This window comes from Gymnoscopelus braueri, assembly GCF_963280865.1.
Source record: "Gymnoscopelus braueri genome assembly, chromosome: 10".
Classification (NCBI taxonomy): Eukaryota; Metazoa; Chordata; class Actinopteri; order Myctophiformes; family Myctophidae; genus Gymnoscopelus; species Gymnoscopelus braueri.
Genome location: NC_137611.1, coordinates 19,687,902 through 19,704,554, shown reverse-complemented (window position 1 = coordinate 19,704,554; position 16,653 = coordinate 19,687,902). Strand labels below are relative to the sequence as shown.

Below are 16,653 nucleotides of genomic sequence, written 5' to 3'. Positions count from 1 at the left end.
TCTCTTGTTTCTGTAGCGTGAGGCAGCTTAATGTACAAGTAACACTCCTTGGAGAATGTCGTAGGGACTTACCCCCAATCCAACCCTTGATGCTGAGTGCCAAGCATCGGGTAACATTTTTATTGTGATTGGTATGATTCGGCCGGGAATTGAACCCTGACCTGCCAGTCTCAGGCCACTGAGCTGGTAACCGTATTAGTATGCAACACCTACCATCAGCTCAAGGAACTTCCCGCACATCTTAGTTACCCAGGGAGAGATTAAGGGTTAATTGTCTTGCTCCGGAACACTTCGACACAATTCAACTTTAAGATTGGCAGTCGAATCAGGCTCCTTGGATCGATCAATCGTCCAATAGTCAACTGCTTGGGGTCACCTCTATTATTATTGTTGTAAAGAACAACCCCTCAAGAGTGATAGTGGCTCAGTTTACACTCCTGCTGTCTCGCTAGCCAATGATAAATTGAAGACTGACCAACGCCTTGCATTCGATTTTTTCTAGTCATTGAGCTCGAGAAAAAGAGAAAAGAAATTAGGGAAAGAACACTTGCACAAGCCCTTAAGGTTATCACAGTGCGATTAGCTTCTAAACCTCTTTTGGAAAAAAGCCGTCCGAAAGCAGCAGTGTAAAGTAGGCTGCAGCTGTCTGTCTATAATTCCTTAAAGCTGTTAAGCCTGCTGGAGCCACGAGAAATGGGAAGAAAACACCCCAGGCTTGTTAAATATGTCCCCTGTAGACACCTTAGCATAACTCATAGAGTTAACGGGAGATTTGTGCACCCATACACACCAAACCCACATATACACTCAGGATGAACTGCAGACACACACACATGGGCAGCAGCCGCCTACTTATTCTTGCTTACACACGCAGCATGAACAGAATATACACACAGGCACTCAAATGTCAACCTACACATGCACATGCACACGCTCATACTACACACACAGGCTCACACTAACATGGATATATTGTACACACGCACACTATTTATTAGACAGGCATTCATATGCCTACCTACTACCTACGCATATACATACACAAACAATATGAAATATATCTACACTCAGACACACAAAGAGTGAGCAACAAATACAAGCACACACATACCTTCGCATTCACACACACACACACACACACACACTCTCTGAAATGTTAAAGCCGTGTCCTGTGAGAGTACCCCAGCACTGTTTAAGGTGATTATGGCTCTAATGAGTAGGAAGGGCACTTTTTAGTATAGACTAATTAGTGTGTATAAGGGATGTGGGCTAATGACTGTGCTCCAGTGTTGACTGAGTCTGTGTGCTTGCTCAGGCTGTGAGAGTTCCGTCTGCTCCTAGGACTGTTGAGTACAGAGTGTAGCGGGGAGAGAGACACCAGGGGAATACAGCATGGAGACAGAGAGAGAGAGAGAGCTTTTTCCATAACATATTGTGACAATCATGTGACAGGTACGGGTCACACAATTGGATATTTTGAGCCGATTCCGATATGCAGTAAGATCGGAAAACAATGGCAGACAACCATTATGTCTGGCAATTCCCTTGCTGCTGAAATGCATAATACCAGCCAGTACACTTGAGTGTACAAAAGCATAAATGAACACTGGTGGTTTGTACAATCTGAGAGTTAAAAGATTACTCAGGATTTCACAGTCTTAACAACAACTTTTTCCCTCACGGATTGCACTGATGCATCTTTAGATATTTGATGAAATCTGCTGAACAAGGATGAATCGCTGATCTTTCGGCACACACAGCGGCACGGGGCAGATAGCACAAACACACGGTATTCACATTAATCTTCTGTTTGACGTGAACGCCAATAGGTCGTCGGATTAAACGGCGGCATAAATATTTTATGTACGGCCTTATATCAGCTGAGATATATCCGCCTGCCCATGGGTATCGGTCGGGCTCTAGGTCAAACCGCGCAGCCCCAGAAAGAAATTGATTGTTTTGTATTTTTTCCTGACTGCGGAATACGATAGCGGAGATTAAATGGCAACAACACGGTGCTCACTGTTTCCTGGGTATAGCAGGCGAGGGCTCGGGTCACCAACACCGCAAGAAACCTGACTTCTTTCATCCAGCAGCCGCAAAGGCTGATGGATGCCAAAGATGTCTCCAGGCGGATTCAGCACTTTTTTACAAGTCCCAATGGGATTTCGTTTTTGGGGCTTTTTTGGAATGGTCACCTCCCATAGAGGAGACAAAAAGTGAAGAGCATTTGGTCAGTGCCCACTGACTTTGAAAACCCCCCTTGCACGCCCGACAGCAACGATAAGTTAGGTCGTTTCATGTTGTCCTGTGTTGTGTGTAGTAGATCTCTCCGTGTCCGCAGCGTAGAAGTCAATGGCAATGGTTTTGCTGCGCGGGTTTGGAGGTTGACCTGCCTGGGCAGGGGAACCGGGGCTGTTTCTCTACACATCAGCAAGTTTAGCAGCAGAAAGCTGCCAGCCTTTTCTATCTGAAGCCTCCAGCTTCCCATCACGGAGGAGTGAAAAAAATAAATCCCTGACGGCCCTCCTCCGCTCGCTTCATATGTACTGTACATACAAATACACAAACAGTGGTCATTCACACATACCAACCTTATGCACACACACACACACACACACACACACACACACACACACACACACACACACACACACACACACACACACACACACACACGCACAATCTCAAAAACAAACAGTGGCCAGTCACACATTGACACACACACACACACACACACTCTCTCTCTCTCACACGCACACTCACACAGAGGCTTGTGTGCGCGCACTCTCAAATGCACACTCACTCACTTTTCCATGGCAACAGTGGACACTGCATACCAGAGGTGCACGTGTGTGGAAGCTTAAACAAGCACTCAGTCTGGGAGAGATGGGGAAGGGGAGAGCGCCTTAGACAGACCGAACAGACCGCTCTCTTACTCTCTTTTTCTATCTCCCCATCCTTTCTATTCCTGCTATTTTTTCAGCACTCATTTCTCACCCCCCGTCCCGTCCCCCTTTGGATTTCGCCCTCTCTCTTTTTTTTCTCTCCTCGATTTGTCTTTCTTTTCATCGTTCTGTCCCTCTACTGTTTTGTTCTGTAGCTTTTGTGCTGTTATCTCTGTCGCTCTTACATGGTCACCCTGCGCACGCACACACACACACACACACGCGTTGGTTTTGCGATTGGTTGGATTGCATCGCATTGACTTGCATCCATTCCATATCACCTTGCATCAGACTTAATCGTAACTGATCTAACACTAACCTTTTACTCTAACTGTAACCTTAATTGATACATGCCTTTGAACAACCTCTACTCTAACCTTGTCCTTAACCATAACATCTTTCCCAAATTATACCCATCAATTTTACCCCAATACATGTGCTTCAAAATGTGACCTATGTCAGGAACACACACACACGCACACGCACACGCACACGCACAGACACAGACACACACACACACACACAAATCCTAACACTGCCACCACCCAAGTTGAGTGTTAAAGAAAAAGGGAGGGGGGGGGTTTGTCAATGGAGAGTAGGTTAACGGAGAAGAGAAGGAGAGTACAGACCCTCCACCCTCTCCACTCAAATCCCACAAAGACCTGCCTGTTCCCTGGTCCACTGGGCTCCATGGGTATGCATGGCCCTTCACACAGACACAGACACACACACACACACACACACACACACACACACACACACACACACACACACACACACAGCTCTAAGAACACAAAAGTGCCCCCCGCCCACAAAAAAAAAGAAGAGGGAAATAACATGCTTTTAAAATGTAAATGTACGTCCTCTCTCTGGGAGCCGTGTGCGTTCAGTGCCGTTTCAAAGTCATGCCCCAGAAGGCAGAGGGCGGCGGGGGGGAGCCGACCCAACAACAGACACGTGAACAACGGCGTCAGCAAAATCAAGTTCCTCCAGATTGGCACGCATCCCTAATGAGCGTTTAAAAAATGTTGTACCCCAGGAGCTGTTGATTTACCCCCACCAAGGTCTGTCTGTCTGTCTCTCTCTCTTTCCCCGTTTCTCTCTCTCTCTCTCTCTCTCTCTCTCTCTCTCTCTCTGACTTCCTCTCTCTCTCTCTGCCCCACTCTCTCTCTTTCTGTAATGGGCTGCCTTCATTCCTCACTGCCAGTATTCATGCACCATCTCCCCGCTGCCTTTAAAGTCTTAGCGGGGGAAGCTAAGCCGGGCATGAGTGTATATACACACACACACCATGAACACACACATGCTCCATCCACACACACCCACATCAACAGAGTCTGACAAATTCCAATCTTTCAACACACTTGTGCCAGTTATACTGTGTTTTTGTGGAGTTGTGTTGGTGTGTGTGAGTGTGTGTATAACAGCGACCTTGTGTCCTTCGTCATGAAGGACGGCCTAACCCCGGGGGTCACCATGACGATGGGGAGCCAATTACACACCAGTGTGTTTGATCAGAGCAGACGTCTAGACACACACACACACACACTCTGGAATACACACGCACTGCCTGATTCGTCGCGTTTCCGAAACCATCTCCCATCTCCCTTCAGCCAATGAGCAAAGTCGCAGCTCTCCGCTCTTTAATTTGCACGCCTGTCAGCATCTGCGAGTGTTTGCGTTTATTTCCTTTAGCCATCCGTTTAGCAGCATTTGTTTTGAAATCTGTACATAAGAGGGCGAGAGAGAGAGAGAGAGAGAGAGAGAGCGCAAGCGCCGTTTGAGGACATGAGGGACCGTGAAAGTGTCTGTTTGTGTGTTTGTTGGTCTTTCTGTGCGAGCATGTGTGTGTGTATGTACTGTATGTACATGTGGGTTTGTGTGCATGAATAAGCTTGTGTGTGTGTACAGTCCAGTGGGTGGTGGCCTCCGTGCGTGGCACTGCTGTCACAGCCTCTTAAAGAGGCGTCTCCTCGCCTGTCAGTGGCACACACCCGGTGCCGTGGCCTGCCATATCCCTTTAAAGCCCAGACACACAGATGTGGCAGCTAGATTAATGTTGCATGAACTCCGGGGACACACACACACATACATGCACGACACGTAGTGTAGTGTATACACACACTTTGGTTCAGGAGTGCGCACACACAAACGCATACACAAATCCAAATATCACACACACACACACACATACTTACTATACATACATACATAAACATATGCACATACTGTACATATTTACATTAATACATGCGTGAGTGTGGACACATGCATGGACATGTGGAGAGTTTCACATCACAACACAAGTGACAACGGCACAGCACTGAGACACAGCCACACATCCGGCACACACACACACGCAAGCAGCCTTTTAAAACGCAGAGCAAAAAAAAATAAAACGAAAAACGCTGACACACACTGAAGCGCTCCATCGCGGCGCCGTAGCAGCTCATCACCTCACGGGATGATTACAGTCTGTTTGGACCATTTTTTATTTTCTTCTTTCTTCTCTTTCTCACCCCCCCCCCCTCTCACACCCGACCAGTGTTTACCTCGCTACCTGTCTCTCTTTGTGTCTCTCCCACTCGCTCGCCATGTTCTCTCCGTCGCGCCACAGACCTCGACCTTGTGTTTTCTCTCTCACTCTCTCCCCCCTCTCCTCACCTATCTCGGTCTCTCTCTCTCTCTCTCTCCTCTCTCCTCTCTCCTCTCTCCTCTCTCCTCTCTCTCTCTCTCCCCACCCGCCCACTCTTTCTTTGTCCCTGTCGCCTCTCTCTGCTATTGCTCTTCTCTTTTCATCCTGGCTGTTCTTTGTTTCCCTCCCTCCCCCTCCATCTCCCTCTCTCCCCCTCCATCTCCCTCTCTCTCTCTCTCCATCTCTATCTCTCTCCCTCCATCTCTCTCCTGTCCTGACACCATGCTGAATGAATTACCTTATCGCCCAATGGAGCAGAAATAGCCTTTAATTGCACAGACATACCAGCGTTGTCAAACACACACACACGCATACACTGCATCCCATGTATTAAACACACACACACACACACACACACACACACACACACACACACACACACACACACACACACACACAGTCGGTGAAACACAACAGTGTAGCTTGCGTGTCTCACCAGCATGTGCCGTGTCAGTGTAGCTCAGTGTCTGTATGGTGAGTGTGTTTGCATGGTGTGTGTGTCTGCATGGTGTGTGTGTCTGCATGGTGTGTGTGTGTCTGCATGGTGTGTGCGCCCATTCTTCTGGTGTGATGACTTAGCCCAGATGCCACTGCATGAAGTCTAGGGCGGCAACTATCGATTATTTTATTAGCGATTATGCTATCCATTTGTTTTTTGAACAATCAAAAATAATTAAAATAAAACGATTATCACTCAAAGAAACAAGAAGCGCACTTTCTTTGATAATTTTTATTTGTATTCGTCAATAAATGGATGTGAAAATTAATTGAATAAATACCCCTCTCTCTCTCTCCACCACCTTTTGTTCTCTTTGTCCGTTCGCCTCCCTTTCCCTCCCATTTCTTTTAAACTTCTCTCACATTCTCTCCCTCCGCCCCTCTCTCTTCTCTCTCCTTCATTCTGTCTTTCTCCCTCCTCTCTTATCTCTGTCTCATGCTCATTCCCTCCCTCTCTCTCTCTCTCTCAGTTTCAGCGTTCTTTGTTGGTGTGGTGAAAATCCATTTATATGCCCAAAGCATTCAAGAGACCTTAACTGGAGATCATAAAAACCAGTCATAATCACATTAAGTAGTCTGCTTGAAACCTATATATACAGTCATGTAAGAAAGAAGTGTCTCCGCCGCCCTCTCAGTCACCCTGTCTCCTTCTCTCTCTGTCTCTCTTTCTCTCACTGTCTCTCTCTCTCTCTCTCTCTCTCGCTCTCTCTCTCTCTCTCTCCTCTCTCTCTCTGGCCCCTGGGCTGACAGACATCTCATTAGTGTTGTATGTCTGTCAGGAAAGCACCAGATAGAGCGGTGCCCCCGCATCTCCCTGATCTCTCCCTATGTCCATCATTCACACACGCGTGTGTGCGCGCACACACACACACACACACATAGGCTCATATTTACACACATACACATAGCCTCACGTTTACACACACACACACGGGGGCTGGGATGATGATGTTTCTGAGCGTATATATCTGGCCCAGCAACGATGCTCTGTGTTGTCCTGTGTTTCAAATCGCTGTCGCTCCCGATGGCTGTTATTTTTAATCTGCCCTTTCTCTTTCCTGCCCCCCCCCCCCTCCCTCCTTCTGTCAGCTCAGTTTATTGTGAGAAAGCTTGATGCGTGTTAAAAATGTCAGCATCAGTCGCCATGGCGAATGTAACAATCGATAAAAAAAGCCTCAACCTCTCTATCATTCCTCTTCCTCTGTCAGGTGGAGCTCAAGATGAAGAAGACAGAAGCCATCAGGTGGGAGACGCTGGAAGGAGCAGGACAGGAGCCCAGCGTCAGACACTTCACCCCCAGTCAGTACAAACCCTTTGTCTCTCTGTTCACCTCCTCTCTATACTAGGCTATTTTGTTTGGCTAATGATCCCCCCAGGATATGGATGCTGTAGTTCAAGTGGTTAACTCATCTCTGTCCCTCATTCTTTCTCTCTCTCTCTCTCTCTCTCTCTCTCTCTCTCTCTCTCTCTCTCTCTGTCTCACTTTTACCTTAGCGCTAGGTATACTCTTAGTTGCTTGTTTTAGAAGAGAATGCACGTTAGACCTCTGGTGATTAGTAGTTTTCTTGCCTACCTACAGTATGATGAATGCACTTATTGTAAGTCGCTTTGGATAAAAGCATCAGCTAAATGACTGTCTGTCTGTCTGTCTGTCTGTCTGTCTCTCTATCTCTCTGTCTGTCTATCTCTCTCTGTCTGTGTTGGCCTCATCATAACTCCTCTCTCTCTCTCGGTGGCAGTGTGTGAGGATCAATGTTGGCTTGCGTGTTACGCGATTTTAACGTAGTCCTCATTAGTCTGACAGCGGAGGCAGGGGGGGTGACAGTGAAAAATATGAGACGCGATTTGAACCCACGCAGTCCCATTACTGTCAAGATTAATACTTGAATACTTGGTGTGTTCTCTCTCTCTCTCTCTCTCTCTCTCTCTCTCTCTGTGTGAACTAAAAGGTAAGTGGGCAGTCAAACCAAGCGCATTACGTGTACTCACCCCCTCGCTGCAGGATATCCTCTTAAGTACCACTTTTTATTTGTTAAAACCCTGCCCACACCCCCACTTGGTAGAGCTGTGCAATATTGACGGCTTAAAATCTACGTTTGACATCTTTTTGCCCGGATAAGTGGACTGCGATTTTGCTACTGAATATATAATATATCATGTACTTTCAAATTATTATTTCTGAAGGGTGGAAAACAACATGCTTTTGCTTGTTTTGAATATTGTGCGAATACAGTGGTTTTCAAAGTGGGCAGGAGGTGCCGGGGGGGTGACAGTTACAAATAATAAAAAATTCAATTCATAAGATTATTGTGAGAGTTTAAACACGTTCAACCTGGCATCCCTATTTATTGGAATGTCAGAAACATTTACAAAACATTCTCAAATAGCTGATCTACACAATGGAAAAGCTATTTCAAAATAGGAGGGCTGCATCCAGAGGCTATGGCACTTTGTGTATTAGAGCAGGGGTTCCCAAACTATCCATGCCAAGGACCCACACACACACACACACACACACACACACACACACACACACACACACACACACACACACACACACACACACACACACACACACACACACACACACACACACACACACACACACACACACAGTATTATATACTGGCTGGAATAATACCCAAGGCCTTTTTTTTTTAAATGTTACGTTGTGGCTCTGCAGGAGTCTAGCCGTCTAGTTTGTTTTTCAGTAGCAAAGGACACAAAGTAGCTTTTTAGCGCTCGCACCACGGGGCCACGAAAGCTGGGAAAATGTCAGGATTTTGGCCAAAGAGCACAGGGCTTCAAACAGGTACTCCCTTTGTCACATGGCATTAACCCATTCAGACCGGGAAAGAATCTGTGTCATTTTTAGATTTCTTTGGCCACTCAAAAAATAGCATATATACGTTACATATATACTTGTAGATCTGCTATTTTTGAAAGATCGTGAAAATGTTGCAAATCTTTGAATATATATATATATTTTTTAAACATATTTGCATTTGTAACTCAAATCTTTGCTTCTGGGTATTCTACAAATGTCTTTTAAATCCTAACTTATGTTGCTATATCAGTGGTGCTCAAACTCTTTCATGTCAAGGACCACCCAAAATGATATGTATTTTGTTCCAGAGACCCCCAGAAGCAAAGATTGGAGTTTAAAAATATATATTCAAATATTTGCACAAATGTTCAAGATTTTTCAAAAATAGCAGATCTACAAGCTCATAGCGCGGCACTCTATGAGCTTGTAGATCTGCTATTTTTGAATAGCCAAAGTATAAAATATGGATAAAGTGTGTTCCCGGTTTGGATGGGTTAACAACACACAGCCCAAGACCATGCAGCTCTTCTAAAACCAATGGGCCGTCTGAAGCGCTCTTTTCAATCAGAAATAAAACGACTCTGTCCAGGGATGGTACAGTAATTACACGCAATTATTCACAATATACATAATCATCGCTGTCGGTGGAAACCTTGTATGTCCAAAGCTGTTTGAGCAATGGATCCGATTTTGTTATTTTGTCACACGCTCTTGTTAATACTTTTCATCGGTTAAATATTTATAAAACCCCACTTAACCACTTTTAACAAGTTTTCATAAATAGGGGAAATAGCAGATCTATAAGCTCACAATGCGTCCATGAGCTTATAGATGGGCTGTTTTTGCTACCTTTGTGCGACACCACAAAAATATGATGAAGTCGTGCATTAATTAAGGGCATTAATTTAGCACAAGAACAAATAAAAAAAGGTGAAATACGGAGACACACGGTTTCTGCGACAATATTTAGCATTTTTCAAGTCTAAAAAAAGGTGGGCGTGCAAATAATCATGTTTGATATTCTTACAAAATATTGCAATGTACAGTATGTATGTATTTTTCAGTGTTTCTCTGCGGCAGCTCGGCCTTGGGTCATATCCCACCAGAATGTTGTCTCCTGTACCACTCCTCCTACGCTGTCTCCCTCTCCACTTTCCGGTTGCCTCTGCTGTATAGAATAAAAAATAGCCCATAAAGAGGAAGCAGACTGTCAACTCTTGTTTAAAGTGATGTTGATAGAAACTTTGAGTTGTACAGCTACCTGGCCATGATATCCAGGTCCAAAATATGTTCCTTATCCGATGCTTCTGTGATCGAGGAACCAGAAGAACCAGAACCAGAGGGAGGGGGGGCAGGAACCAGAAGATAATCTAGGGCTAAGAACCTTGTACACAGCACCTTCAATCACTTAAAGCGCTAGGACATGTCAAAACTGTCCTCTTCTTAGTTATTAACTTTTTTTTTACCCTTGTTGCGCATATTTGTTTGCTCTTTTTTATTTATTTATTTCTAATGCTGCTACAATGCCTGAGTTGCCAAACAAAAGTGCAATTCACTCTTATGTACCTGTACACAATAAAGACCATCTTGTATGGTGAAACGGTTCAAAACCACCCTTTCAGCACATACTCTAGGTTCTACCAAAGGTCAGCATCGTTTTAAATATAAAGTGAATGCATAAATAATTAAAGCCTGTGATTTGATTGCTCGACTTTGCGACCCGGACTAACGTGAGCCGCTTGCTGTCTCCTTCTTCCACCCAAACAGGCCAGTATCCGTCATCGGCCCGCTGCACCAGGAACTGGGACAAGGTGGTGGGAGAGATCAGCGAGGAGGAGAAGAAGGACAAGCTTGAGGGAGACGCGGCGCTCAACAGCCTCTTCCAGCAGATCTACTCGGACGGCTCTGATGAGGTCAAGCGCGCCATGAACAAGTCCTTTGTGAGTACATGACGCGTGTTCGCTGTCAACGTGCAACACGTCTCCCAAAAACACAGTAGAATCCTGAGTGTTAACGTGACTCAGACAATGTACAAATAGAACCAAATTTGTACCCTCGCCGAGTTAAATATGAAACATGCACTATTGAGACAGGGAGAGCAGCAGCGTATGGTGAATTTTATCGTTGACCGGGCCAGGGGGTGGTTCGCGCAACAACGGCTGATAAGTCTATTGAGAATTAACGAGCCATTCCGGGTGGAAAACGGAAAGCTCGTCCCAAAACACACTGCCCCATTTTTTTCGCGGACCGAGGCCGCCGGTTTAGACGCGGGGCAGGGTGTTTCAGGACGACGGTTCTTCTTCTATTACATTTCTGAATGGAGAGGTGCTTGTCTCTGCGCAAAGGAGAACCAGTTTGATGGCGAAACTGGTTTCCTAATGGCCACTCATTAACAATTCGGCCGAATGCAAATTAGCCCCATTTGAAAACAAAGGCGACTTAAAGGGTGAGGAGCTGCTAATGTTGTTATGTTGATTTTTTTTTTTTTTTTCCCTGGTGGATCTGGGTTTACACAGACCGGGCCATGGCCTCGTTGGCCCCAATGACCGTACGCCCTTGAGGGAGAGTCTTGTTTTTGACATGTGTTTTGGAAGTATAAAATCATGTCCTGTTAATCTCTCTGAGGCTTTCCCATTCTGCCTGGACTCTTCACTAGTGAGGTAGAAACTGTTGAATTCTGTAGACCTAAGAAAATTCTTTAGTATCGAGAGATTTCATATCATGGTCTTGTGATGATTTTAAAGTGCCATCAACAATCATGTTGAATTTTCAAGACAATCTATAATGTTGCTACTGGTATTAGTATATTCCAGCTTGGCAACATGGCAAGATTATTTAGCTTATAAAGGTATTTTAATTCCTTATGAAATATTTGTCAAACTTTAGACCAAAGCAACACTCTTGTACTTGTTTTTGTAAGTAATTTACTTCATGCTTAATGTTTGGTTTAAACCAACGGAAAAAGTACAAAATACCTGTGTGTCTTACTGTATACACATCAACAAATAATTATCCAAAATTGTGGAATAATAGCAGACAAAGAATGTGATGAAGGTCCTTGAACTGATTCATTATTGTTGCCTTGCTGATATCAAAAGTTGGATGCTTAACAACTTCCTCCAGCTTAACGATGCAAAGTCAGAAGTTCTAGTGTTTGGCCCCTCTCTCGCCAGAGCCCAAATAGGAAAGGACCTTGGCCCACTAACCACAAATCTCAAGCCCCCTGTTAAGAACCAAGGTGTCACCTTTGATCCCGACCTTAACTTTGAACATCATATCAAGAAAGTCATTCAATCCGCATTTTATCACCTCCAAAATCAAACCATTTCTATCCATCCCTGACCTGACAAAAGTCATACATGTGTTTATCTTCTCATGTTGAGATTACTGTAACTCTCTTTATACCTGCCTCACAAAAAAATCTATTCATCGTCTTCAATTAGTGCAGAATGCTGCCGCTCGCCTTTTAACTGGGTCCAAAACATCGACCACATCACACCCATTTTAGCTTCTCTACACTGGCTCCCAATCCCTTTTAGAATTGACTTTAAAATCCTGCTCACGACATACAAGGGTAGGTCGGGTCTTGCTCCGCCTTACATATCTGATCTGCTCTCCCCCTATGTGCCAACACTCTGTCTGAGATCCTCAGGCAAAGCACTTCTAGAAAGCCAAGTTTGCAGTTTAAAGACCAAAGGAGTATCTGGCTTTCAGTACCAGAGCTCCAACACTTTAGAATGCACTGCCCTTGGAGATCAGGCTTGCTGAATCGGTCTCCTCCTTTAAATCCCTGCTGAAAACACACTTTAATAGATTAGCTTTCAGTGCTAACTCTTATTAATTTTAGTCTATCATGTTGATTGTTGAAATGTCTCTTGTTGCTTCTTGTTGTTTTTGTGTACCATGTTGTATTATTATTATTGTTAATTAACGTTAAAGACGTGTTTTAATGTCAAATGAAGAAGAGTGCGGGAGTTCTTTGTTGTTGCCCCAGGGTCTTACACACACCTGTCTTATATATATGATATATGCACAGTAAAATCTTAAGGGTTTATTTAAGTGAGTAATTAACTCCTAACTTTATACAGAGAACCCTCAAGTGAACAAAAGTTTTCTTTTTATTGAAGAATAGAAGAAAATCTTTACAATTGGCATAATCAAACCGTCCATTGCATTCTGTCAGAATAGGGTTTGTCTGCATGTCCCCACGAGCATAGACTGACCGATCACAGCTTATGGTGCATGACACCACCAAACTTAACAGTGTAACTCGCTGTTGAAGAGGACAGACATACAGTACATACCAGGCACTGCAATTAATGATATTTTAACCAATCTGTATTGTAGAGTATGTTAAAACAATATAATTAGTACATCTGCAGTGGTTGGAGGTGGTCTCCCTACTGTTCCATTGAGGAATTTAGACCCTGTTATCGGGTTGAAGGTAGTGTAGTTCGGACATCGTTGCAGTTACCTCAGAGGCCAAACGTATGGATTGAAGCTTTAAAGACTGCATGCATCCCTGGCGTATAATGTGAATGCTGCTTTGGCTTTCTGCATAACAGAAAAGACAAACGCCACTGAAGGTAATGATTAACTGTACACCTAGTCTTTGCTATCGATAGCCATTAACTATTAAAGACTATGTCATCGTCTGTTTCTCCCTCACCCCCTGCAGATGGAGTCAGGTGGTACAGTCCTGAGCACCAATTGGACAGATATAGGCAAAAGAAAAGTGGAGATGAGCCCGCCTGATGACGTCGAGTTCAAGAAGTATTGAACCACTGTCTCTTTCTCCATCTCTCTCTCTCTCTCTCTCTCTCTCTCTCTCTCTCTATCGCACACACACTCACACACACACACACACAAACACACACTCTCTTTTCATCTCCCTCCATCTCTTCTTCTCGCCTCTCTCCTCTGTCGGAAGTCCTCTCTTGGTCTTCATCCCCAACCTCAGCCATGTCCTCTTACCTCTTCTCTCCACCACGGCTGGTCACAGAGCTCCGGTGTCTCCTACCGGTAGGGCTGGGCAATATGGACAAAATAAAATATTGCAATATTTTTGACCAAATACCTTGTGGGAATGACTATTGTTGCTTTCACAACATATTTACACAGTGATAATCATCAGTAATGATTTAAAATAAGGAAGTGGGTGAAGGCAAATGATAGAACCTCCGGAATAGTTGTGTGAATTACATCACTTTAACCACTTCACTTTAACCACTTCATCACGCGACGGTGTCACATGATGATCTACGAGTTCGCAACGCGTCGCATTGCGAGCTTGTAGATCTGTGTTCTCACGATTTGAACATTTTTGCCTGTATTGACATGCCAAAAATAGGAATGCCAGGTTGAAAATTGTCAATGCAGTCTTTAAAACGACACCATCGAAGAGACGGCACCTTTGCCATATCATGATATCCAAAATCCCCAGACAATATATTGTGTCATATCGTGACACTGATATAATACTGATATATTGCCCAGCTCTACCTACTGGCGTCAGCAAGCAGGAGTGACAGTCACACCCTTATCGCTACACCAAAACCAGCAAGCCAAGCATGGAGCCCTGTGCCCTGCCACTCCTCTCCTATAAGCTCATGACCCTAAAAACCAGGACTGAGTCAACGCAATAAAGATCCTCTCAAGGAAGTCATTTCAATGGTCTTGATTGATGGGTTTATTTGATCCGATTGTCAAAGGGTGGTGATTAAATCAAAGGGAAGGTTAAGATTAAGGTGGAAGCAACAATATGGCCTCTGCGTTGTCCCAATTGTATTGTATAAAATGTATGAAAAGATTTCTCAGCGCAAGTATACGCTTACATGTCCTATTTTAAGAGCTTTGTGAAAATGTAGGTCCAAAAATAGCCCGATTCCCGAAGTCCCTCTCGGCCCCGATCGCAAGAGCACGAGTCAGAACAGTGCGCCACAGGTAGAACCTTTCTGATGGTACTGTACTGAAATGCATTGAGACTAAACTACTATTGAGGCCCTGGTTGGTTGCGGCCTTCCCCAGGAACTCACTTTGCAGGCCTACTTTCTAATAATGTAAAATGTAGACCCATATGCCTGTATGTTTGCCATCCTGTGTTTGTACCTTGATATTTTGTTATGATGCCTTTATGATGCAAGTAAAGTTGCCAGTTTGTTTGATAAGAGATGAATCCTATAAAACCTTAGTATATCACGCTACGTAAATTAGCATCCACGCTAGTGTCCCAAGTGTTACATAAACATCCCTTAAATGCAATACACAAAATACTTAGTAAATAAGTAGTAAATACAATTTACTATGTATTAAATAAACAAGTAAACAGCCCAATCACTCAATAAGAACTTTATTCAAACAATGATTTAATGATAAAGAATGTAGACAGTATATAGAGTATTATGAATAATACCTAAACCATAAAACATATAATTATTTAAAATACAATAATCTGATTTAAACAGTTGGTTCACACCATAACATCATTTTACCACCCGTTCTCGTTACCGACATGTCAACATCTTCACACTGGCGATACATGTTGGAAAATAGGTAATAATTGTAATTATAGTACTGTTGTTGAGCAGTAATTCGATCACTTCTAGTACCGTTACCGTAGCATGTTGGCTCTTCCTGCTAGTTGCTTCCTCAGGCGAGTCTGTGCTGTGGCTTCACTCAGCGGACACAGGGGCTGTGTGTCCCACAGCCGAGTTCTAGCCGCTGGCCGTCGATAGATGCGCTGTCCCCAGTCTCTTGGGACGCCCCATGGGCCAGGTTTCGCGGTAGTTTAGGCCGGGAGGGATGGAGGAAGGAGTGGATCAACAGAAGCATCTATTTGCAGACTCGAAGGCTGGTCCCACGGCATGGGGAACCACAGTATGAAGTAAACATCCGATGGTGTGAGCAACCGGATTTATTCTTTTTTAGATTTTTTTTTTAACATCTTTTCGTTTTTTTCTTTAAATTGTTACCCCCTTTTTCTACCCAATTTAGTCGTTATGCCAATGAATTCCTCCCCACACACATTTCCGTGTCGTCACTTCTGTTGTATCCTACTGACTGACCTGCCAGTGAGGAGCCCCCACCAGGAGGACGTAGAGCCTTTCTCCTACTCCTCCCGCCCAACACTCCCTGCTGACAGGTGCTGCCCCAGCCCGCAGTTACAAATGGCACCCTTCTCGCCCGGCTTCCCTCCCCCGAACACGAACACGGGCCAATTGTGTTCGCACAGGCGCCCGACAAAGCCGGATGCACCACGGTGGATTCGAACCCACAACCTCGGTGGTGGTGGGCAGGGACTTAACCACTGTGCCACCCGAGTGCAGGGCACTGGATTTCTGCCCAGAACTGACCACAGTAAACATAGCGAAACCTTAGATTACATTCTTAACCCTGGTTCTCTGATAAAGAGTGAGGTGTCTCACTATGGGGAATGCTCCAACCGTTTCGGACTGGCTATGCTAACTAGTTGGCAGCAGAGCTGGCTCTGGTTACTAGTGCTAGCCAGCAGCAGCAGCACACAAATTAAAATCCAATTTGCTTAGTTTTCCGAAGATGGCTGCCCTGGGCTCTGAAGACCTAGGCATTTATTATTATTAGGCGTTTAGTAACCTCAAATACACCTAGGTCTTTTCAAATAATTATCCAAAATAATTTAGATTTTATTTAGGGGGTATTTGAGAGAT

The 16,653-nt window shown here is 44.5% G+C and overlaps 1 protein-coding gene across 2 annotated transcripts in view; it reads left to right on the top strand.

Annotated features, from left to right (window-relative positions):
• sugt1 (SGT1 homolog, MIS12 kinetochore complex assembly cochaperone) overlaps positions 1–16,523 on the top strand; it is a 35,090-nt gene extending 18,567 nt beyond the window's left edge. For both annotated transcript variants that reach the window (XM_080440686.1, XM_080440685.1), the window contains exons 11-13: positions 7,350–7,440; positions 10,736–10,908; positions 13,647–16,523. In XM_080440686.1, the coding sequence (XP_080296812.1) occupies positions 7,350–7,440; positions 10,736–10,908; positions 13,647–13,748 (366 nt within the window). In that variant the 3' untranslated portion in view covers positions 13,749–16,523. The remainder of the gene's footprint in view (positions 1–7,349; positions 7,441–10,735; positions 10,909–13,646) is intronic.
• The last annotated feature ends 130 nt before the right edge of the window (positions 16,524–16,653 follow it).